Source organism: Chrysemys picta, chromosome 5 (genome assembly GCF_011386835.1).
Source record: "Chrysemys picta bellii isolate R12L10 chromosome 5, ASM1138683v2, whole genome shotgun sequence".
Lineage (NCBI taxonomy): Eukaryota > Metazoa > Chordata > Testudines > Emydidae > Chrysemys > Chrysemys picta.
In genome coordinates, this window is record NC_088795.1 from 9,766,414 (window position 1) to 9,789,873 (window position 23,460).

At 43.2% G+C, this 23,460-nt stretch overlaps 1 protein-coding gene across 4 annotated transcripts in view; it reads right to left on the reverse strand.

Annotated features, from left to right (window-relative positions):
- Window positions 1-23,460, reverse strand: part of UBA6 (ubiquitin like modifier activating enzyme 6) — a 51,224-nt gene that overhangs the window by 4,352 nt on the left and 23,412 nt on the right. For all 4 annotated transcript variants that reach the window (XM_024109860.3, XM_008173256.3, XM_008173257.4 and 1 more), the window contains 19 exons: window positions 22,928-23,004; window positions 21,140-21,206; window positions 19,300-19,443; window positions 18,652-18,719; window positions 18,180-18,258; window positions 16,965-17,045; window positions 16,349-16,426; window positions 13,872-14,053; window positions 12,476-12,581; window positions 11,252-11,341; window positions 11,041-11,121; window positions 9,330-9,458; window positions 7,257-7,308; window positions 7,090-7,153; window positions 5,861-5,930; window positions 5,351-5,422; window positions 4,224-4,341; window positions 3,071-3,264; window positions 675-802 (listed from right to left, as the gene is read on the reverse strand). In XM_024109860.3, the coding sequence (XP_023965628.2) occupies window positions 675-802; window positions 3,071-3,264; window positions 4,224-4,341; window positions 5,351-5,422; window positions 5,861-5,930; window positions 7,090-7,153; window positions 7,257-7,308; window positions 9,330-9,458; window positions 11,041-11,121; window positions 11,252-11,341; window positions 12,476-12,581; window positions 13,872-14,053; window positions 16,349-16,426; window positions 16,965-17,045; window positions 18,180-18,258; window positions 18,652-18,719; window positions 19,300-19,443; window positions 21,140-21,206; window positions 22,928-23,004 (1,880 nt within the window). The remainder of the gene's footprint in view (window positions 1-674; window positions 803-3,070; window positions 3,265-4,223; window positions 4,342-5,350; window positions 5,423-5,860; window positions 5,931-7,089; window positions 7,154-7,256; window positions 7,309-9,329; window positions 9,459-11,040; window positions 11,122-11,251; window positions 11,342-12,475; window positions 12,582-13,871; window positions 14,054-16,348; window positions 16,427-16,964; window positions 17,046-18,179; window positions 18,259-18,651; window positions 18,720-19,299; window positions 19,444-21,139; window positions 21,207-22,927; window positions 23,005-23,460) is intronic.

Here is a 23,460-nt window from a genome sequence, read left to right on the forward strand (position 1 = left end):
TGAAGCCCTGAATCCAGATTAGGCCTTTACATACTACTGTAAAACAAATAAGGTGAAGAAAGATACTGGCAAACTTGTATTTTTATACTGCATAGATATGTATATTTGCAACCAAAGATTATGCAGACTGAACAATGTTTGACTAATACATTTATTAACTGAAATAATAGTTAAAAAGGCAGTAAGTAGGGGCCAAACATTCAGAATTGTTCAGTAATCAGCAGCTCCCATTGAGAACAATGCTGAGCACTTAGGAAAATCTGGTCTCCGGTTCGTATAGGTCAGAATGGTTATGTTGGCTTTCCAAACCCTGGCACTGTACATTTGAGAACGGCGTCACCAGATCTAAGGATACTAGTAATGCTTCGTGTAGTGATAGGAATTGGGTACTACCCCTCCAAGTGCTCGCTGTGTTCTGTGGTTTAGAAACCAGCCAGAGCTCTAGGAGGTAGCGAGGCCTTGTATGTCTGTACAAAATTAACGTGGTTGCTTGGAACCCAACTGTGGGGTTTCTTCATATTGTTGTTGTGTGAAGCCCAAAGGCCAGGTTGTATGGGTTCCCTCCAACTCCCATACATACTAACTGTGTGTCTCCAGATCCTGATGTAACATTACACCCCTCTCAAATATCAAATGTAAGTTCCTAGACAACACACCGTCATTGTACTCCTTACCTTATTTCTGTTTTTCTTACTTCAGCAGCTTCTGTGAACACTATTATTGGAATGGCTAGATTTAAAAAACAATTCTTATATGCTTCAAATGGATGTTCACCCACAACTTTGATCAGTTCCAGGGCAACCTAGGGTAAACACAAAGACAGAGCTACTTAATACTTTACAAATTACAGGATTTCTTGGGATAAAGCTGGTACATAAAATCTGATGTAATCAGCAGCACGTCGATTCAAGTAAAAGGACTTACAGCAGGTTAAGACTGGTATGCAGGAGACATTTGGTACGGCCTTCTATTAATATTAATAGGAACAACAGAAATCACTGTCAGAGAAAGGGGACAGTGTCAGCATGGCAGGGCATACTTAAGGTTAATGCTAACCTTCCAGTGTGCCCAATTTCAAACACCTTCCTAATATCTCTGATTCTATGTCCAGGCACATGTGTTCTTACAGTAGGGTAGAATTTTCTGGAAAGCTTGAGACAAACCAGACAAGGAACTTGGGAGAGACGGGTTCAGAAAAAATAAGGTGGTGATCTCAGATCTTAAACATTTTAAATATTTTGGTTAGTAATAACCCAACATCTTGGCCTACTAACTCCAAGTATGTTTTATTCTGCTGGTTTTGGAAAGGACTAAGAGCTTTGAGTGTTTTTTGGTGGGAGAGCGGAAGAGAGGCTGGGTTATTGGTATTGCAAAGAGTTCTGAACTCCAATACAGCAAAGTTCGCAGCACCTCGGACATGGAGAGCAGCAGGCTTAGGGGTCGTCTGGGGAAGGGGTGGAGTTTATCCCTGCAGAAGTTGCAACTTCCTCAGTCACTGCATAGCATGAAAGTTAGTCCCATCACTGACACTTTGCCATCATTGTTGGAAAATGAGGAAATTCCCAGCCAAAAATGGAGCTGGGTATAAATAACTAAACTTTGAGAGCACTCACATTACAATGGATTTTCCAGTTTAAGATTGATGTTTTCTGCAAAAATGCCAATAGCATCTTCAGGTTTTTTCTCCCTCGTTGGTAATATATTTATTGCTTTAGATTCAAAATTAATGATTTTTTTAGACCTTGACATTTGTTTTTATTCTGCTACAAATGAAGTTCTATTATCATAACCCAGATATGCAGCAATCACGAACATGGGCTGGCTCACACCCTCCTCTGGAAAGGTTCCCTCTAGTGGAAGAAGTTAAGAGACTGTATACTTTGAAGGCTGAAACACCCCACCCCACCCCAAAACCCAGCAGACTGAAAGGCACTCTTAGCTCTGCTAGTCCCCCACTCCCACAGCGTTACTGCTCCTGTTGGTGCCATGCCAACACTGGCCGTCCAACAGCAGTGGAAAGGACCCAAAGTGAGGGAATAGGACTCTTCCACCTGTATTACTATGTAGAAATTGGTGCACAGAGCAAGGGATGGTGCTGCAGAGAATGCCTACCCCTCTGTGTGGAAGTGACAGTGTCCTACTTTTCCTGTGGAAATTTCGAGATCCATACACAGATCAGCAAGACACAGTCCAGGCCTTTATTCTTCTGGACTATAAACAATTTTTTTGCTATTCCACTGCTAAAAATACATGACCTCTTCGCAACAGAAAAAGGAAGGGGCATGAATTTAATTTCAAGTAATTAAAAAGACTCTCACCTACTCTTACATTACATAAGATTAAACTCAGTGGCAACTGTTTCTCTCCTTGACAGCACATGGCCTGTATTGATCACAATGGAGTCAACATTTCTCAAATATAAAGTGAGGAATGTAAGTGAAAATAAAGGATTGCAAACTGACATTTTACCTCAAGTCTGGTAGCTGACACCTTCTTGCTAAGACATGACACACTCACACTGATGTTAACACTAATACCGGTTTATCCTACTTTAATACTAGTTAATCAAATCTTTTGTAAATGCAGTAGTTACCCTTAATGTTTTCACATTAAGGTTTCCTTCTAATTGCCAAACTAGCATTAAAAGCATGATAGAAATTGGTTTATAAACTGTGCTATCGGATTCTCATACTGCTAACATCAAATACTGTATCACATTCAAAATGGTGAGTTTTCACACACACATTCTATACCACACAAAACACTGCTTCTTGCCTTTCAAAGTTTTCTACTTGTTTAAAGACAAGTATATTATACTGGTAATTAATACCCCCTTCCCAGTCTTTCCACAATGCCATAAAGCCTACGCTACAGGATCACAGAAGCAAGAGGCCACTGTGAAGTTATACTTAGATTAGGATCAGTTTTACCAAAAGTCTTGCAGCAGGGATGTATTAGCATTAACCAGCACTCAAACAATGAAGAACAGGCAGAAAAGAGGGTCTTTGCTTCTCGCAGATCAGAGGTGGTTTTGCAAAATAAAGATTCCTCACTATGTAAACTCACTCACCAAGCCAGACACTGCAGCAGTAGCAGTTGCAATAGCAGGAATAATCTTTCCAGCGATGCGCTTTGTTTTGAGCCGATCCGCTGGTTCAATGTTATACATCTTGGCTCGCAGATTAGATGCTGCTGCTATGAAGTCTATATGCCCGTTAGCATCATCATCTTTTTCAAAGGAGAGCATCTTCATTTGCAAGTCATCTGTTCACGAAACAAAAATCAAATGTTCACCAATAAGATGAATGAATTCTAAAATAAATGACTGCTGTTCTGGGTCTATTTTATTAATACACTTTCAATTATGTGCTTTATAAAGATTAGGGAGTATTAGGTCCTGCTACAGGGGTATCTGTGCTACAAAGAGAAGCAGCTGCTATATTTGATGATTGAGTTTATTGCATTTGGGTGGGGGGTTTTTTTGTTTTGTTTTGTTTTTAATATTAACAGAGACACCAAGCACTTAATTTCCTTTGCAGTGTCAGGAATCAGGGTTGGACTGTTTTGTGGGCATTCTTCCCCACCCAGGCACGGGGTTTTTCTCCCCACCCTGTACTGTATGGATCCCCTTGTGTAAGTATTAGCCGTTTCACTAAGACTAGAGTTACATCTAATTATTACTTTTTAAGCATCAAAATCTTCATGTGTCTGAAGTACCTGACCAGGTACCCTTTTACTATTAGAGCAATTACAAATCAAGTTCCTCTTTAGAAAGTAATTCACCTTTTGACCACTTCCAATCTGGCTGAGATCTAGCCAGGACCCCCCACACACGCATAGCAATGGGGAAAGGGCAGGGTGGTCACAATGCTCTGACACCCATTTGTGACTCCCAGGTTGGGAACCTGTACTTCAAGAGATACAACAGTCATAATGGCAAAGCCACAAGGACTTAGATGTTTATTTCTTAGGGAACCCTTGGAAGCCATTCTGCGTCTTTTATATTTTTAAACAACCAGTTATGGATAGCTATTATCACTTAAAAGAAAGTTTTAGTTTTGTAGGTGATACACAACAAGAAAGCTTTACAAGCCCTCACCAAAGTGAAAAGCTGGTGAGATACTGAACTATTTTTCCAAAGACTTGAGCTGCACACTGCTGGCACTACGGTAGCAGCTAAAACTCAACAAGTAGTGGTGTATTTTACAAAGGAAGTTACTCACTTTTCAGAGCTTCATTGGATAATATGGCTTTTTCCAGCTGGAAAATAGCATTCCTCTCATCTTCACTGCTTACTGGAATATGGTCTGGTTTCCTTGCAGTTTCATCTGTCTGCACAACCTATGAATATATGCAACAACTGAACATGTAGCATGGTATTACCCTTAACCCAAGAGCCAGGTTTGCCCAAACTGATTAAATGTGGCATTTGCCTTGCATTATCACCACATCTAACCAAAAAGCTGATGTTTTCTCAACGTCTAGGAAAACGGAAGAAATCCACATCCCTGAGCGGCATCGTTAAGCCGATCTAACCCCTGTGTAAGCAGCACTAAGTCAACAGAAGAATTCTTCTGTCGACCTAGCTACTGCCTGTCAGGGAGGTGTTCTTACCTGTGCGGGCAGAACCCCTCCCATTGGTTTAGGCAGTGTCTCCACTGAAGTGCTACATGTGCAGAGCTGCAACTGTGCCGTTGCTGGATTTCAAAGGTAGAGAAGCCCTGACATGTATCTTTCTGTCAAACTATCAAGATCACCAACAACATAACAGTACTACACATGAACAGGATTTATAGTCTCAACAATTAAAAACTCCATTCTCCACAGAGCTGCAACATAAAACATTACAAGAGACAGTTTGCTGCCATGTATTTTAAGTGGTTGCAGCCTGATCCGACCCATTGAAATCTTTTTGGTTAATACAGCTCTAAAACATTAGCTTTACGTCATGGAGAAAAATAATGCCGTTCTCTTGCCTAGTATTAAAATAATGTAACCCGGAGCATTTACTGTAACAGTAATTAAAAGTTAACTAAAAAACTTTGATGTGCAGGTATAAAAAAAGCCTGGAGGCTTAAAGTCATGGACTGCACTTATAGGATTCAATTTAAAAAAACAAAAAATAATTGTGAAGAGCCCAGATCATTGTCAGCTTCATTTGGGCTCGATTTAGCTGCGATATTTAAATGCAAAATCTTGACTATACAACATGGGGAAACAAAACAAGAACCTATGCTACACAAACCATATTCTCACCAGGAGTTCCTCCACATAACGGGAAGGGGAGAATTACCAACATCACAAGAAAGGTGTTTGCTTAACTTAGAGCTTAATAAAATATTAAACCTACTTTATTTGAAGGTCTGAACTCTTGTATATTTACTCCTGAAATGATCTTCAAAATAGTTTCTTCTGACAAATCCTGTTTTTTTAAATAAAGATAACTGCAGCTTACTTTTATAAGAAATAGACAAAACCTTATTAGATCTACTACATTTTTTTTAAAAAGCAAAGAAAAAAGTTTAAAAAATCTTTGTAATGTATAGTTCATTTACAGCAGAATTACAGTTTTATGGGCCAGGTACCCCGCACTTACTTAACACTGAAGAATCATCATAAACTATCAGGCTGGGGGACACAAAGGCATTTCATGGATTAATATGGATAAAGAGCAGCAATGGTGGCACTGGACCATCATGCTGAAGATTAAAACACTTGAGGGATCAGTTGTAATTCTAAGAGTATTTTGTTTCTCAACAATTTATTACTGAAGACCCAACAGAAACAGTAGCATCTGAATGCATACCGAGTATCAAGTGCATCTAACCTCTGCTCTAACTATAATTGAATTATTTCCTACCTTTTCTGTGACAGCGACACAGTATACTCTTGCAAAGAGTTTTGCACCACTCACTATGAAACTGTAGTGTCTGTTGAAAAAAAGAGAAGGCAATTGTTCTTGTACCAAAATCTAAATTCAGATTTTAAAATAATATTTGTGTTTCAGTAGCACCCTGTAGCTCAAATCAGGATTGGGGCGCCAGTGGGTCAGGCTCTGAGAAAAAACAAGAAGGTAAGGTTCCTGCCCTGAAGTACTTATGATCTAAAAATGAAGGAGGATGTGTTACCAAAGTACTAACAACAACGTATCATGGGATGCTTCTACACATCAGGGAACTATTGCCCAGGAATAATTTTCCTTACGTGACAGGATCATTAAGAAAGTAGATGAAACACACGAGAAAAGGAGGATTTTGGCTAATCACAGCTAGTACAATCAAAAACTATCTTGTCAAAATTTTAAAATCCTCACTGAGGGCTTGTCTTCGCTACCGGGGAAAGATGACCTAAGTTACGCTACTCCAGCTACGTGAATAACTGCACTGCGTCGATGGGAGACGCTCTCCGGTCGAGTTACTTTAATCTTCTCCGGGAGCTGGAGTACCGGAGTCAAGCAAAGAGCGCTCTGCCATAGATTTAGTGGGTCTTCAGTAGACCTGCTAAATCGACACCCGCTACATTGAGTGCAGCAGCATAGTGAAGACAAGTCCTGACACTGCACAACTTCAAGGCCTGTGTGATTTACTTTTAGTCTTCCCCTTATTCTTGTCAGTGTCACACCAGAGAGAATTCAATGAAATGCTTGTTACAGGAACTGCATACCTTTCACACGCTCAAACTACATCCAATGCACTGCCATATATTCCCATTTGATCCCACTTTTTAGGACTCTGAGTTCATAATCTAGGTGAGTGTTCCCCAAGAGCGGGGAGCAGTTTCCCAAAGGAGAAGTCGATATTTCATCTGACAAACCTCAAGACATTGACATGCTTCTTTTGCAATAAAACTTTGAGTTTAGTTATTTGCAACACTGAAGTCTAGCCCCTTGGTTACACTGAGGTTGCTATTAAGGGGAAGGTGCGGGCGGCAGTGAATCCAATGCAAACCTCACTTCAGTTTATGTGGTCTTAGCTCAGTTCAAAACTTCAAGTTCTATAGACAACAGTTTTTCTGCTACACAAGCCTATTACATAATATCCCTCCCTTCCTCCATGTATATATAAAATATCATAGAGGTACAATACTTACAAAGGATCACTGAATTCAAACTTTATTGGAGAAGGTGGCCTCTTTGGTGACTGCCAAAACAAACCTGGTAATGGGAAGAATTTAAAGTGAAATTCTAAGTAGTTAATAACATAGTAACGCAATGATTTACTATATAAAGTCACATCAAAGTGGCTATTTATACTTACTTCCATCTTTTAATCGTGTATCAAGGGGAAAAGAATGAAGTAGTTGAAGAGCCTAGAGAAGAAATGTCAGAGGACTATTAATACTCCATCATACACAAATCAGCGCTTCAAAATATGAATGAAAAAGAAGAGATGTCATTGTGGTGCTCTAAAGTCTTGATCCAGCTTTGTCATATTTCCCTCTGATAGAGGGAAAGTTTTCTAATCAGTTATGAAAATAAAAGAAATTTATGTTCACGTAGGGTAGGGGTGGGTAAACTTTTTGGCCCGAGTGCATACAGGGCCACGAATGTAATGCAGGGCAGGGGGTTGGGCTGCAGGAGGAAGTGCAGGGTGTGGGAGGGGGAGCGGTGTGCAAGAAGGGGCTCAGGGCAAAGGAGGAGGGGTGCAGGGTGTATGAGGGGGCTCAGGGAAGAGGGTTGGGGTGCAGCAGGGGTGCACAGTGCGGGAGGAGGCTCAAGGCAGTGGTGCAGGGAGGGGTGCGGAGTGTGTGGGGGGGCTCAGGGAAGAGGGGTGGGGTGCAGCAGGGGTGCACAGTACGGGAGGAGGCTCAAGGCAGTGGTGCAGGGAGGGGTGTGGAGTGTGTGGGGGGGCTCAGGGAAGAGGGTTGGGGTGCAGCAGGGGTGCACAGTGCGGGAGGAGACTCAAGGCAGTGGTGCAGGGAGGGGTGCGGAGTGCAGGAGGGGGCTCAGGGAAGGGAGTTGGGGTGCAGGGGGTGAGAGGTGCAGCAAGGGGCTCAGGGCAGGGGGTTGAGGTGCAGGCAGGGGGCTCACGGCAGGGAGTTTGGATGCTGGCTCCGGCCTGGTGCCGCTTACCTGGAGCAGCTCCGGGGTGGCAGCGGTGCGCACCGAGGCTAGGGCAGGCTCCCTGCCTGCATGCCTGCACTGGCCCTGGCCCTGCACTGCTCCGGGAAGCAGTCGGCACCACGTCCTTCTGGCCCCCCGAGGAAGGGGGGCAGAGGGTTCCGCGCGTTGCCCTTGCCTGGGGGTACCTCCCCCGAAGCTTTCATTATCCGCGGTTCCCCATTCCCGGCCACTGGGAGCTTCGGGGGAGGTACCCACAAGCAAGGGCTGCATGCGGAGTCCTCTGTCCTCCCCTCCCCTATGGGCCGCAGGGGCGTGGTGCTAGGCACTTCTGGGGGAGGGGTGACAATCCCGTGGGCCAGATCCAGCCCACCCTGATGTAGGGAGCTCCTTCCCAATTGTTCAGAACCACGGGGTTGAAGTAATTAAAGTATTCGTGCATATCAGAAGATATAGGTGCCAACTGAATATGGCACTCTCCCGTCTTCATCCAAAAATGTTGGTTAACATGTGAAGTACACACTAGCAACCAAGGAACTGTGCATGCAATTAGTACATTTTTTTCCAACACAGTCACCCATTTGTGTACACATAATTTAAGCACATTACATATCACACTTTCAAAACTACATCGACACAATAGGCATGTTTTAATCATCCTGCCTGCTATATATTTGAGAAGACTGAATAAATACACGGATAAAAGAAGTAAGATGACAGCAATCTTAGTGCAATATTAAAAGAGTCTACTGGAACAAAAGAGAGACAGGGTAGGTGAGGTAGTATCTTCTATGGACCCACTTCTGTTGGTGAGAAAGACAAGCTTTCGAGCTTACACAGAGCTCTTCAAAGTCAATTCACTGAAAGCATAAGCCATATTTTAATAGAGGGGCAACCTTGTGGGATAGCAGGACTATGGTATTTATTCAGTGGATACACTGCCAAAAAATACAGTAAGTCCCACCTGAAGTTTCAGTCTAGAGACACTAAGATAATGTGAGGATTTATAAAATTAAGTTAAAAACATCTAATACTTTATGCAAGACTATACCCAATGTGAAACCTTCTCAAGAGATGAGCTGGGTTTTGCGTTTTTTAATTGTAGCATTTGTGGCAAAGATTCACTGTCTGGTAATTCTGGAGGAAAGTGACAGGAAACTTTTTGCAAATAATTTTGGTATTTTATCCATGAGATAAATAAACAAACTCTTTTGTAAGCCTCAATTAATCAAAAGCCATTTCTCAACATTAACAGGTTTTATATACAAACCTTATGTTTAAAATACTTCTCAAATTTTATTCTTGCAAGTTCCACACATTGAGACCAATTTCGGGGTCTTCTACTGAGTGATTTGATAGCTTGAAAACAGCCTTCTAAACTCTCTCCCGACTTTATTCTCTGAACAGAAAAGGGGAATAGGAAAACAGTATTAGACTGGACAAGCTCCGTTACAACCATTTAATAAAATAAAAGAGTAAATTAAACTTTGTTACCTTACTAAGGGAAAGTGGAAGTCTAGTTTAGGAAATATTCTTTATTCTAGGCTTCACTATTTCACTTCATACCACCCTTTTTGCAGCTTCAGCTTTGCAATTTCTCCAAACACTATTGCCTAACATAACAGTTCTGAAGTTACCTGCTTGTTAGATGTTTATTCCATTTTGTTTCTATCAGCCTCAATCCTGGTTACCATGAGGTAATCAATGTTCAGTATAGAGAATGAGTGTGCAAATCCTCTTACTGGAAGTTGCATATTAATTTACCATGCAGAAAAATGAAATTATTTACTTGGAAGCAAATTCGTTTCTTTCTAGTTTCTTCAGATTAGTTGATACACCAGTTCTCAGGAAGATGCTCAAATATTTTCTCAATATCAGAGGGCAGTATAACTCCTCACTGCTCCCACGCACGTGTACAGGTACACATCAGCTAGAGAAGCTTTTTACACACAACTGACTCAGCTTTGGGCTACTAACGGAGACAGTGGCAATTCGGGAAGTGGTAGAGGTGTTCCTGATGATAAGGCTACAGTGGATATTTATAACTAAACTTATTTTGCACCCAATGTGATCAATGATTATTAAGGCTACGTTTTAGTCACGGGTATTTTTAGTAAAAGTCACAGACAGGTCACGGGCAGTAAACAAAATTCATGGCCCGTGACCTGTCCGCCTTCCCCCTCCCCCCCAGTTTTATTCACTGGTATTTGTAGTAAAAGTCACGGAGATGCAGCGGGCTGCCCTGGGGCCCCGTGGGTGCTAAGGGAGGGGGTGTTGGGTTAGCGGGGCCAGTAGGCTCCCTACCTGGCTCCGCGCCTCCCCCCCAGCAGCAGCAGAGTTTGGGTGTGGGAGGGGACAGGGGGTTGGGACATGGGACAGGGTGAGGCAGGCTCTGGGCGATGCTTACCTGGGGGGCTCCCCGGAAACGGCAACATCCCCCTTGCTCAGCGGCTAGGCAGAGGCGTGGCCAGGCAGCTCTGTGCGCTGCCTCCGCCTGAAGCCACCACCCCCGCAACTCCCATTGGCTGTGGTTCCCGGCCAGCGGGGGCTGCAAAGCCAGGGCTCTGGGTGGAGGAAGTACACAAAGCTGCCTGGCCACACCTCTGTCTAGGAGCTGAGCGAGGGGGATGTCGCCGCTTCTGGGGAGCCCCCCAGGTAAGTGCCGCCCACAGCCCGCCTCACCCCATCCCGTGCCCCAACCCCATACCCCCTCCCACACCCAACCGCTCCTGCTGCGGCGGGGGGGGGGGGGGAAGGGCGAGGGGGGTGTGCATGCGCGTGCCATGGCGCACCGGCTGCTGCAGAAGTCACGGAAAGTCATGGAATCCGTGACTTCCGTTACAAACCTGCAGCCTTAATGACGATCATCAGATCACAGATTCTGTATAAGGAATGAAAACAGAACTGAACTTGAATCTTGATCTTAAAATAAGAGCCATTGCTTTAAAGCCCTTATTTTAAATCACAACATTTATTCCTACCTGCAAGACCTCTTCTGCGGATGGGTAGGTTTGCCAAAATTTGTTAAACAATGAAGGCTTGTGAGAAAACGCACTTTCAAACTAAAAAACAAAAGCAGAAACATGGTGTTGTGCAGGTCACTATTCTCTAAGTTGATTTCCCCCCCACCCCCTCCACACACTTTTCTAAATACAGAATGAATGCGTGTACCTTGCCAGGCAATACACTTACCTTATCCCTTGCCCACTGTATTGTGTGCTCAATGGCTGCTGGGAAAGATTTTAAAGTGCAAAAGGGTATTTCTTCTTCTGGTGGATCTCGCTAAATTAAAAAAAAAAAAAAAAGAGCAGTGTATACGGACAGACACATTAAAGTAGATTACTACCAGTGCCCTGTAAACGTCTCTATTATCTGTAGGTTGAACTTCAGCTGACATTAAACAAAGGGTGTTGGGGGGTGTTTATAAAAGCATTACAATTAGATTGCCAGAACAAAGCTAAATTGCCACAGTGGCATTAGACGTCTCTTTACAGGCAAGAGGGATGTTATAAGTAGAACTGTTTTCACTACAACTGAAAAACAAAAAACTTAAAAGGCAAGAGGATAGGAGCTCCAAAAGCAAAACTGACCCATGAAATGCTATTGGACAATGGAGTGAACTGCATTTATGTAAGGGCATCACTTCCCCACTTTCAAATAAGAACAGGTGCCAACATTTTAAGAAGTTATTTCAGAATTACTTTTAATTTCTGATCCCACTGGAACTGCTGGTTAAATAGAGGAAACAAAACCCTTAAAACATATTAGGTTGGGTTCTCCTCTGCGAACGTCTTTAGAAAAATAATTTTTGCCACATTTTTAAGTCTGACTTTCCAACAACAGGAGGTGCACCTTCAGTGACTCAAACGGGTGTGTGTCACTTGTGTGACGGAGCAGGGAGCGGGGCAGATTTGACCTGGGACCTGTTGCAGGGGAGTTACATTGGGGATAGGAAGGAAGCTACCTGAGCTGTAACCTGAGCCAGGAGGGGGGTTGGGAGAAGTGACACCTTCTGGCTGGGAGACTGAACAAAGGAGAAGAGGAGGAGCGGGGAGACGGGAGAGAGCTGGTGGAGGAGTTTTTTTGTTTTCAGTTTGGGCTGGGTGGTGCAACGCAGGGAACCCCGGGCTGGGATCTAAGCTCCCTAAACCCCCCAGAAGGACGTGATTGAGGGATTCTGGTTGTATCTACACGCTCTGCTTGGGACTGTGTTCCTGTCATCTAATAAACCTTCTGTTTTACTGGCTGGCTGAGAGTCACGGTGAATCTCAGGAAGAGGGGTGCAGGGCCCCGACTCCCCCACACTCCGTGACAACTTGTATTTAAAATACACAAGAGGTAAAAAAAGTATAAGAAAAAAGGACCTTGTAGGATCAGCCACACATGGTAAGTTACTGTTACAAAAAGAACACTTACATGGCTGTTATAGGACTCTGTCAGATGAGGCACAATCGTTTCTGTGTGTCCTTTAGTTCCCATTGTTCCAGAGTCTAAGAGAGGACGCAGGTTTGCTACACAACGACTAAAGTGGAAATACAACATAAAAGATATCAGGGGAAAAAAATCATTCGGAGAGGTCAGCGAGACCCTGGACTATCTGAAATCAAGCCAAATGCCCTTAAAAAAAATCTTCATGGATACTCTTGTTTTGCTTCTGGATGTTTTGGAAATGAAGGATAGTTTCATTAGAACTCAAAAACAAGGTTTGCTGTCAAACCTGATGTTTTAGCCCTTGACAGTGTTTGCCCTGACTACATTCAAGACCTCTCTTTTGAGCATTCTCTGGCTGGGATTCTGTGCTTGCAAACCATCTACTGGTTGAGTTTTCCTTCATAGTGTCCTGGAGTTGGCAGGTCTCATTTTTCCTATGGTGGACCATTCATGATAGAACTTGTGTCCTATCTCGTGTTTCTCTACACTCTTCGAAAGCATCTCCATGTTTTTTCCCCATAAATGTGTTTTCACAATGTCTACTCTTGGCCCTTTATTATCTATTCTCTCCCAATTACACTTCCCTTTAAAGTTGCTACCCTCAAACCCTTTGTATTTTAAGTTTCTATGCTGTATTTATTATCCCATCACTAAATACTTTGCTGAACGGTGAGTTATATAATCTCGGTAATAATACATAGCAAGTTCAATATGGAAGTCACTGAGCCACAACAAAGGGGGAACCTCATGATGCAATATTTAAAAAGAGTCGCTTCTCAGACCAGAATCAAGTTTCTTATATCTGTGCTCAATGTTTCCATTTTCCAGGCTAGATGGGCATTCAGTGTGCAACTAGAAATGGACCTCGCTTCCCTCCATTTTCAGGAACTCCAAGGTCATGCATTATCCAGTGATGTCACAAGTATCCAGTAGTCCAAATGGATTTTAAGGATATAGGAAAGACTTAAAAAAAAAGACTGAAATTGGCTCCTGAACTTGTCTTGGGCCTCGTCTCACTGGGGATTTCAATCACTTATGCCATTATGAACTGATTTGCACTGGAGTAGCTTATTCCTGCTTAAAACTAGGGGAAGCCACACTAGAACAAATCAGTTTATTGCGGCCTTGCTTGTCTACACTAATGGATGGCCAAAGATGGCCGTAACTAGAGCAATTCTCAACACCTCTGAGGTGGATTTTGCTGCATTTTTTTTTTTTTTTTTTTTTTTTTTTTTTTAAGGCAATCCAGTTTGTGGCCTACGTTTCTCTCAAGGTCTGAAAGACAAGATTGAGGATACTCCTGTCAAGCCATATTTAAAAAAAGATTTGGGGCGGGGGGGAACCAGAAGAGCAGATATGACTCCCATCTCACCACACTTACCTGTCTATATATCGCCTTGCCTCCACATTGTCTAGAGCTGTAACAATGAGGTCTTGCTTGGTGTAGAATTCATCGTTGTAAATGTTCTCGGTGGCTGGACACACTTTATTAAGATACGGATCTATCTTTAACTGAGGATTGATGTTCAGGGTTGCTGCTGCTGCAGTATAGCTTTTAGGTTTCTAATCAAATGAAAAATAGGTTTCTTTTATTGCAATATTCGTTCTAGAACCAAGAGTGAAACAAGGTGGCTAGATTTAGGTCACAAAAGTTCCTCCAGGATTGCAGATTAAACAACCATTCAGCGTATAAAATGTATAAATCTGAAGCCCCACTGCTGAAAATGAGGAAATAAAAAGTTAGACAGGAAACCAAGTTATGGTTACTCAAGAGATGAGTACTTCACCTTTAATCATCCTATTCATCCAAAACAGGCTGTGAAAGATCTGCTCGGAGTGCCTGGCCAAACCCTATCCAGACAAGATGCAATACTGGTGGTTCGGGGACACTGGAGAGAAAGTGTCTATAGCAGGGGTGGGCAAACTATGGCACGGGGGCAACATCCGGCCCTCCAGACGTTTTAATCCGGCCCTTGAGCTCCAGCCAGGGAGCGGGGTCGGGGGCTTGCCCCACTCCGCGCGGCTCCTGGAAGCAGTGGCATGTTCCTACGCGTAAGGGCAGCCAGGGGGCTCTGCAGGCTGCCCCTGTCCCAAGCACCGCCCCTGCAGCTCCCATTGGCTAAGCACTGCGGCCAATGGGAGATGTAGAGGCGGCACCTGTGGACAGGGTAGTGCGCAGAGGTGCCTGGCCGTGCATTCGCGTAGGAGCTAGAGAAGGGACATGCCACTGCTACTGGGAACTGCTTGAGGTAAGCGCCGCCCGGAACCTGCACCCCTGACCCCCTCCAGAACCCCAAACCCCCGCCCCAGCCCAGCCCGGATCCCCCTCCCGTCCTCTGAACCTCTCGGTCCCAGCCTGGAGCACCCTGTACCCCCAACTCCTCATTCCCAGCCCACCCCCAGCCAGAGCCCTCACCCTCTCCCGCACCCCAACCCCCAATTCTGTGAGCATTCATGGCCCACCATACAATTTCCACACCCAGATGTGGCCCCTCAGGTCAAAAAGTTTGCCCACCCCGATCTATAGGATAGGGTAGAGATGGTGTCTGCCCCTATTATTCCAGTAGGCTTTCTGCTTGTGGTGCTTCTGAATCCCCTATTGCCCCTAGGTAGCTTTTGTGGCTAAAAGTTTATTTCAATTGTATATAGGCAGAAAAATGTGACCAGTGCTTACCCAAAGTAGACCTCAAACAATAGCCAATAGCATTGTGATTTCAAAACTGAATTATTGAAATGTCATTTACATGAGGCTGACCTCAAATGTCACAGTAAAATGCCATTATCCACCTAATTGACAGCATTAACTGGGGGAACATGTTATTCCAATTTTCCAAAGACTTGCACCTAGAAATAAGTGCACTTCAGTGCTGACATTGGTCTGTAAAGCCCTATATAAGCTGGGTTCTAGCCATGCAAGACACCATCTCTCCCCTGATTTGCTGCCATTTCCGTCTTTGCTAGCAACAGCTACATCTGAATAACTGAGGGGAAGGTCTTTGGGCTATGGAACTGGCGTTTCCCATTGGTCTGCCAAACCTTGAGTCTACTGCAGGTTGCAATGCAAAAACAACCATCTTTCTCCTTTTAGTAGCTTTCAAAGAATGAACTATTGCTTTGTGTTGCCCAATGATTAATTACATGCATTTTTCAAAATATTTAATTACTTAATGAAAAGAGACTAGTTAAGACAGCGTATATTTATAGCAAGGGTGCACACAGGCAAGCAAGTTGATTTGACTATTATGAACTGCAAATTAAAACATCTAGTATCATAACTCCAGGGTCTCCATACCAATATTTCAGAAAGTCATGGCTGAGGTATTTAAAGCAGACTAACACTTTTCCATAAATGCTGTTTTAATATTTCTGCTCACACGATTCCCGCCATTATTTTTATACTGCTTTACCACAGTTTTCAGTTAAGTAATTCTGACATTTCAATTGTCAACTCACAGCAACCTGATGCAAGATGTTTACTGCTTGTAAGTTCATAATTCGCATCGCTCTCAGTGGCCTGCCAAAGCTCTTGGTTCGGATTCTTCACTCACAGCTACGTAAAGGAGGAATAGCTTCACCGCAGTCTATGGAGTGACACTGGTGTATATGAGTGGAGAATCAGGCCCTTTGAGTCCATTAAACTGGTGTCAATATAAATAGTAAATTTAGATGTATGAATAAGTCTAAATATTCGATTTAGTATTGTTAAAGTCTATTCCCTCCTCCCCTCCCCCAAGGCTTCTCAAAGACTCCTTTCTTTGCACACAAATATTTATATGATTAAGCTAAGGTCTCACAGTGAGTAGAAGCAGCAGCACATACTCTGGCCGGGAGACACTATGATGCAAAAAGAAAGTTTACCTGTATATGATGGGGTCGAAAAAGAAACTGTCTGTTCAAGTTGGATTTCTCTATCAAGTCTGGATCTGTAATTGTGACCTACAGCAAGAAGGAAAAAGAGAATAGCTGAAATTATAAATTAAGTGTGCTATTCAGCACTGCTCTTTTTGTACAATCTAGTTTCCAGTGTCAAAAGAAGATTGACAGATGGTAACATGAGCATTAAGACTGTTACAATCATCTATTTTAACATCTTAGAGTTTAAAACAAACTATTTCCCAAGAGCGCTGCTCATGAGTTCTACTTCCAAATTACACATGAACATCCCAATTTACACGTACCTCTCTTCCTCCTACCCAAGGACTCAATCCAAAACAAGATTAACGCCTTAATAAGACTACAATGGGATACAATTTTTATTTAAAATATGTATCTGTAAGAGGGTATTTAAACTGGTTTTCATTATAAACAATCCTCTTTAAAAGAGGGGGAAAATTAAACAAGCACACATCTCTGTATACCATCATCACTTTCACCTCAGTCTCCAATACATCCAAAGCATGCCATATTTACAATAAACGGTCTTGTGTTATTGTTTAGATATGTAATGACAAGTCAATGTGTGCATAAAACTTACCATGCCTTTGTCTCCGCCACTACCAACACCAAGAAGTGCAAAATTTTTTAACATTTCACAGCCTATTGCTCCACACCCAACCTAAAGAAAATACAATTAAAGTGGTCAAAGACATCATTTATTTCTATGACTTCAAAAAATAGGAGGGGACTTCATAACATAAGATTAGCTGAAAAAGTATATAAATTACAGTATATATCGAGGTGAAATTCAAAATTCAGATGTTTAGCTACAAAAGTCCTAGTTATCAGAGACACCTAGTTATCAGAGCCACAACAATTTCACTCAGAGGGAATGCTCCAACCATGTAAATGAAGGGTGAAACCTTCAACAACTAGGAGGAGGATGTTCTTCGTGGCAAGCCACCATCAACTCACTGCCAATTATACAATTAAATCCTAACCTAGCCGCTCTCTGAGTGAGATCCAAGACATTGTTTGATCAGGCTTTTCACTAACTTGCCTGACACTTTTTATACTAGCTTCTAGCTACTTCCATGGATTCTTTGAGGAAAATTAGGTTGGCTGCTTTGATGGACTGCAAAGCAGGAAAGACTATGTTCGGAGCTGTTTTATGAAAAAGTAGCCCAGAAACCAAAGCAGTGGACAGCTAATAAAGAGAATTTTTCACTTGACCAGAGCTCAAAGAGCCGGGAAGCGATTACCATTAAAGTTTACCCAGTTAGGCTGGTTAGATGAGCTTTTTGGACAACTACAAATAGATTTTCTCCAAATCACTGTTCACTTCTTGCTACAAGATTTTCTCCGAAGATTTAATACATCTTGTATTAATAAGACTTGTTTTCTATATACAGACACAGTTCCTTTTCATTTAGGACATTATGAAGCACCACAGCAGGAACCAAGCGGTCATTCTAAAAACTATAATTTAGCAATGCATTCTTGGTATACTTTATTTTTATTCCTTTGCTCATTAAGACCCTGATCTTCAAGGAAGGCCACATGAGCAGCGTCTCATTGTACATAGCTCCTTGCAGGTTCAAGGCATCATGTACACAATTCAGTAATTGACAATGGGTCTCTTAGACATTAGTGTGTTTTACTGAGAATCTACTTTTACTTTTGAATGGTTATCTGGCCAGTTATTCATGTAACTACTGCAGCTCTGGCTAATTTGAGGAGAATTATAATGACTTGCACCATAATGTAAGACAGGTCACATAACACATGACTTCGTATCATAAGCCAAACTTACCAGGAAAACATTCAACTTGTGCAACTTTTGGCATAGCGACTCTCCAATGCAAACCCTCAAGGCATCATATTTATCTCCCCTGTGCAGACACATTCAGGTAAAGAGGGAAAACAGTAAACTGGCAAGAGTGATACTAACCTACATATGATAAATGGCATAGATTGTGCTTCAATATTAGCTAAGATAACGAGATGAAAACTTCCCCACAACTCAGACAGAATGAGGACTCATTACTTAGTCCTGCCTTGAGTGCAGAGGACTGGACTAGATGACCTCTCGAGGTCCCTTCCAGTCCTATCATTTTAACAATACGATATGCCCACCTAGGGAACATTTCCTCTAACAGATTAAAAAAAAATGTGCAAAGTATCTACTGAAGTATTACTAGGTTAAAATCTTAAAAATTGGATTGCATGCCCACAAGTGATTCAGTACATAAAACACTACTACATTTAGAAAATGTCAGCTTTACCTTGGGAGGAATTCTTCACAACTGGTCTTGTCTAGAGATATAGCAATATCCAATGCATCAATATACAGCTAAGGGGGGAAAAATAATTTGATCACGTGAAAATATTTCAGATTAATGTGTAAATGTATTTGATTTAGAAGGAGACAATTAGGAATGCACAATTTCTGTGTACAATATGAAGCCATGAAAATTAGGAAAATTCAAGATGAAAGACAAAAGCTAAATCTCTACTGTCAATATACGATTAAATAGCATCATTAACTTGGGAGTCATTTTTCCTAGCTACTAAAAGTTTATAATGAACTTGAAAATACACGTTTATGCCAGAGAAAAAACTGGTACGTTCATAGCATTCAGATGTCTCTTTTGAGCCATGACAGTTACATCGCTTATCCAGTCCTTTTGAAAGTAGTTCCCAATGAATCTCAGACTGTTTTTAACCTAACTGCATTCTAGAGGCCAGTCCCAGCACCCTTGGCAGCACCATTCTTATCTACAGTAGTTCAAGTTAGCACACACCATATATTATACCTTAACACAGACAATGACAACAATAAGTGTCTATGCATGCCTTCAATTTCAGCAGGTGGAAACAACTATGTATTAATAAAGCTAAACATCAAAAAAGAGGAAAAAAAAAAAACTTACCCACTGCTGCAAAGGAGAAAATTTTCCCGTTACTGCTTTCAAGACTTCTTGGCTAGCAACACCACCTACTGCTGCAGCAAGGGGAGCTAGAAATCCCTGAGCAGTCCTAGAGAGCCATTTCACTATGTCTTCATTCACCTGAGGCTGAAAGATAATCCACAATAAAAACAATTTTACAAATTTCTCCCAGAAATTAAAAATATTCTGTGCTTGTGAGATAGTGCTATCAATCCGGCAATGACATGCACTTTTTATCCAGAAAACAGGAACGGCAGTCAACCCTGACCCGAAGGTACCAGCACTTCTAGAAGTGACAGTATTTCAAGTCTCCAGACCCATTCAACCTCTGGCTTTTAACATCATCCAACTCTTCTGACAATGGAGCCAACAGATGTGGTTTTCCTATGGGGGAAGAGACACTGAAGTGGCTAAAACCCTACAGATTAAGGAAGTATGCCCTACAATCCTGGGAGAAGGCCTGCCACTCTTAGTCAAGACAACATCAACAAGGGACATGACATGCTAGAAGTTTTGTTTTAACTGATTTGTTCAAAGGCTAAGAAATCTGCACTGCTTGGGGCTAAAAGTGGTTTTGAGAAGCCTAGTGTAAGTGTCTGGATAGAACAATGAGAACTTTTCTGAGGGACTGAAAAATAGAAAGTGCACAGAATTTGAAAAGGTGCTTGTCAGTTTTGGATTTATTTGCTCAATGTCTGTCTGCTCCTTTGCTTTCCTTTCCTTTTCTGCTCCAAGTTGCAGCTGTAATGGATAGATCAGGGGTAGGTAACCTATGGCACGCGTGCCGAAGGCAGCACGTGAGCTGATTTTCAGTGGCACTCACACTGCCCGGGTCCTGGCCACTGGTCCGGGGGGGATCTGCATTTTAATTTAAATTTTAAATGACGCTTCTTAAACATTTTAAAAACCTTATTTACTTTACATACAACAATAGTTTAGTTATAGATTATAGACTTAGAGAAAGAGACCTTCTAAAAACGTTAAAATGTATTACTGGCACACGAAACCTTAAATTACAGTGAATAAATGAAGACTTGGCACACCACTTTTGAAAGGCTGCCAACCCCTGGGATAGATGGTCTACTGGACCTTGGGCTAAGTCATTTTTCAGACCCAATAGCCCCTCCTAAATGGTTCTGGTTTTGAACCCTTGCCTGCTCATGAATACAGGGGAGCAAAAACAGATGCAACTAAGGTGTGGAGTAGCAGTTCTGTGGTAAGTGTCCCTAGCGAGCCTACAGGAACACCAAGTGGGGATTCCAGGGCCAAGGGGAACTGCCACTTGGAGGCCAGTTCATCTAATAGCCACCCAGAGTTCCAAAAGGAAACCCTTATTGGATTTAACCATGTTTTAATCAGCAATAGCTCTCTCTCGCTATGCTTCCTAAACCACTACCCTCAAACAGGGCATGGTCAAAACATGCAGGCGAAAGCAAACTGCAGACAGGATGGAAGGAAGGAGGTTTCTAGAGAGCATCCTACATAGCCCAGAACCGCACAAGACTCGAGATCCAGGGTCAACGGAGCCTGGTTTTCATATTAGACTCCAGGGAGTGGTCCAGCCTGTATGAGGCCAAACCCTCCCTGAGGAAAGGATGCATAGTTCTCTTTTCCTGCATGTCTTCCTGCAGCAGGAGTTGTAGGTTCTTCTTTTTCAAATCCATCACAAGAACAACAAAAGCTGGATCAAGGGCCAGAAACTAAAGCAAAGCAGGTGTACATGTATTTAAAATGATCTATAATAAGAGTATTAATCGCATTCATACTATAACCACCTACATAATACTGTAGAGTAACTGCAACTGAGCTAGGAGCTACTCACTTTGCTTTCCAGTGTTTCACTGATGGATACTGCTATTTTCAACATCTCCTCAGCATCTTGAAGGCATCTAAATCCCAGGACAAAAACAGCAATGAAAGCTTAATAGTAAAGATTTTTTTCCATGAATATGGACATAGAAGAACAATTCTCTATGCAAAAAGCCAGGAAGCAAACTCAAGAAATTTGTTTAGTTTCTGACTGTAAAAGTGTTGAAAATACAGCTTAAAATCTGTTTTAAAAGTGTAATATTTAGTTCAAAAATAGGTGTCTTTACTGGATATCTCTACACAAAAGGTTTTCATGTTGGTATTTTAGCTCTGACAATATAAGCTTAGAACAATACCTGAAGTCAAACTCCTAAAGCAGGGGTGGGCAAACCTTTTGGCCTGAGGGCCACACCTGGGTATGGAAATTGTATGGCTCGCCATGAATGCTCACAAAATTGGGGGTTGGGGTGCGGGAGGGGGTGAGGGCTCTGTGGTGGGGCCAGAAATGAGGAGTTCAGGGTGCAGGAGGGGGCTCCGGGCTGGTGCAGGGGCTTGGGATGCGGGAGGGGGTGAGGACTCCAGCTGTAGGTGTGGGCTCTGGTGAGGGGCCAGGGATGAGGGTTTTGGAGTATGGGAGGGGGCTCCGGGGTGAGGCAGGGGGTTGGGGTGCGGAGGGGGGGGGGGTGAGTGGTTTGGCATGCAGGAGGGAGCTCCAGACTGGGACCGAGGGGTTCAGAGGGTGGGAGGGGGATTATGGCTGGGGCAGGAGGTTGGGACATAGGAGGTGGTCAGGGGTGCAGGCTTATCTCAAGCAGCTCACGGAAGCAGCGGCATGCCCCCCCTCCGGCTCCTACTCGGAGGCACGGCCAGGTGGCTCTGCATGCTGCCCCATCTGCCCCCACAGCTCGTGGAAGCTGCAGCATGTCCCCCCTCCAGCTCCTATGCGGAGGTGCGGTGCCAGCCAGGTAGCTCTGCATGCTGCCCCGTCTGCAGGTACTGTCCCTGCATCTCCCATGGGCCGCAGTTCCCAGCCAATGGGAGCTGCAGAGCTGGCACTTGGGGCAGGGGCAGCATGCGAAGCCCCTTGGCTGCCCCTACATGTAGGAACTGGAGGGGAGACATGCCGTTGCTTCTGGGAGCCGTGCGGAGTCACAGCATGCACGGAGCGGGACAAGCCCCCGACGCCGATTCCCTGGAGCACCGAAGCGGGGCAAGCCCCTGACCCTGCTTCCCAGCAGGAGCTCCAGGGGTGGATTAAAAGGTCTGACAGGTCGTATGCGGCCCGCAATTTGCCCATCCCTGTCCTAAAGGCTACTTATGTGTGTATGTGTACAGAGACTTAATTATATGAATTTATTGGTGGTGAAAAGTGAAGACTAAAATTCTCTCTTTATCCATGCAAGAGGTAGGGGATCACATAATGCAGTGGCAGTGCAAACTTCTGCACACTGCTCCATCAATGGGAAACCCCCAGGACATACAGGGACGGCCACTGAAGAAAAAGTAGGTAGAGATCTGGCCTCTCCTGGTGAGACTGACAAGGAGGTGCCAGATAGAGGGGTGGTTTTTGAGTGTGTCATGGACTAAGACGAAACTAATTAATGGCTGTTCAGTGGCATATCCATAGATTAGTAATGATAGAAAGTAACAAACTGGCCTTGATTTGAACTCATGATCTAGAGATGAAAAACTCCAGGTACCTCACCAGTAACAATCCATCACATTCCCCTGCAATTGTCCGATATTGGAAATGAAACAAATTAAGCATCAGAAAATAAACACGGTATTAAAATCATATTACCCAATGTTCGGCATGCGACCAAAGTTTTCCTGGAACTGGTTCAACGCAAGCATGGCAGTGTGAATTTGCAAAGGTGCCTGTTAAGGAAGAGGAGATGTCTGCTTTACACGGAACTAGTCCATGGCTAACTCAGGGCTCATCTACACAGCGCAGCAATGCACACCAGAGGGATATAAGTTGTAGAATGCTCTAAAGTGTTGCACTCTAACTGACCTAGGTAGACCCTGCTGATGCGCTCTAAAACGTACCTAGTGCACGTTGATGTAGTCCCGTTTGAAAAAGTACTACGTTAACATGCACTAGGAACCTTTCAGAGCACAGCAGCAGGGTTCACCCAAAACAGTTCGAGCACAGCACTTTAAAGCACTCTAGAATTTACACCTCTCTGGTGCGCACTGTGTACACAAACCCTCAGAGGACACTGCCAAATACTTTTTTATAGTTAAGATAAAACTTCCCTTTCCCCCCGCACATTTTGGTCCTTTTTCTAGATGGCAAACATTTTTCCACAGTGTTCTGAAAGTTTTGTTAGT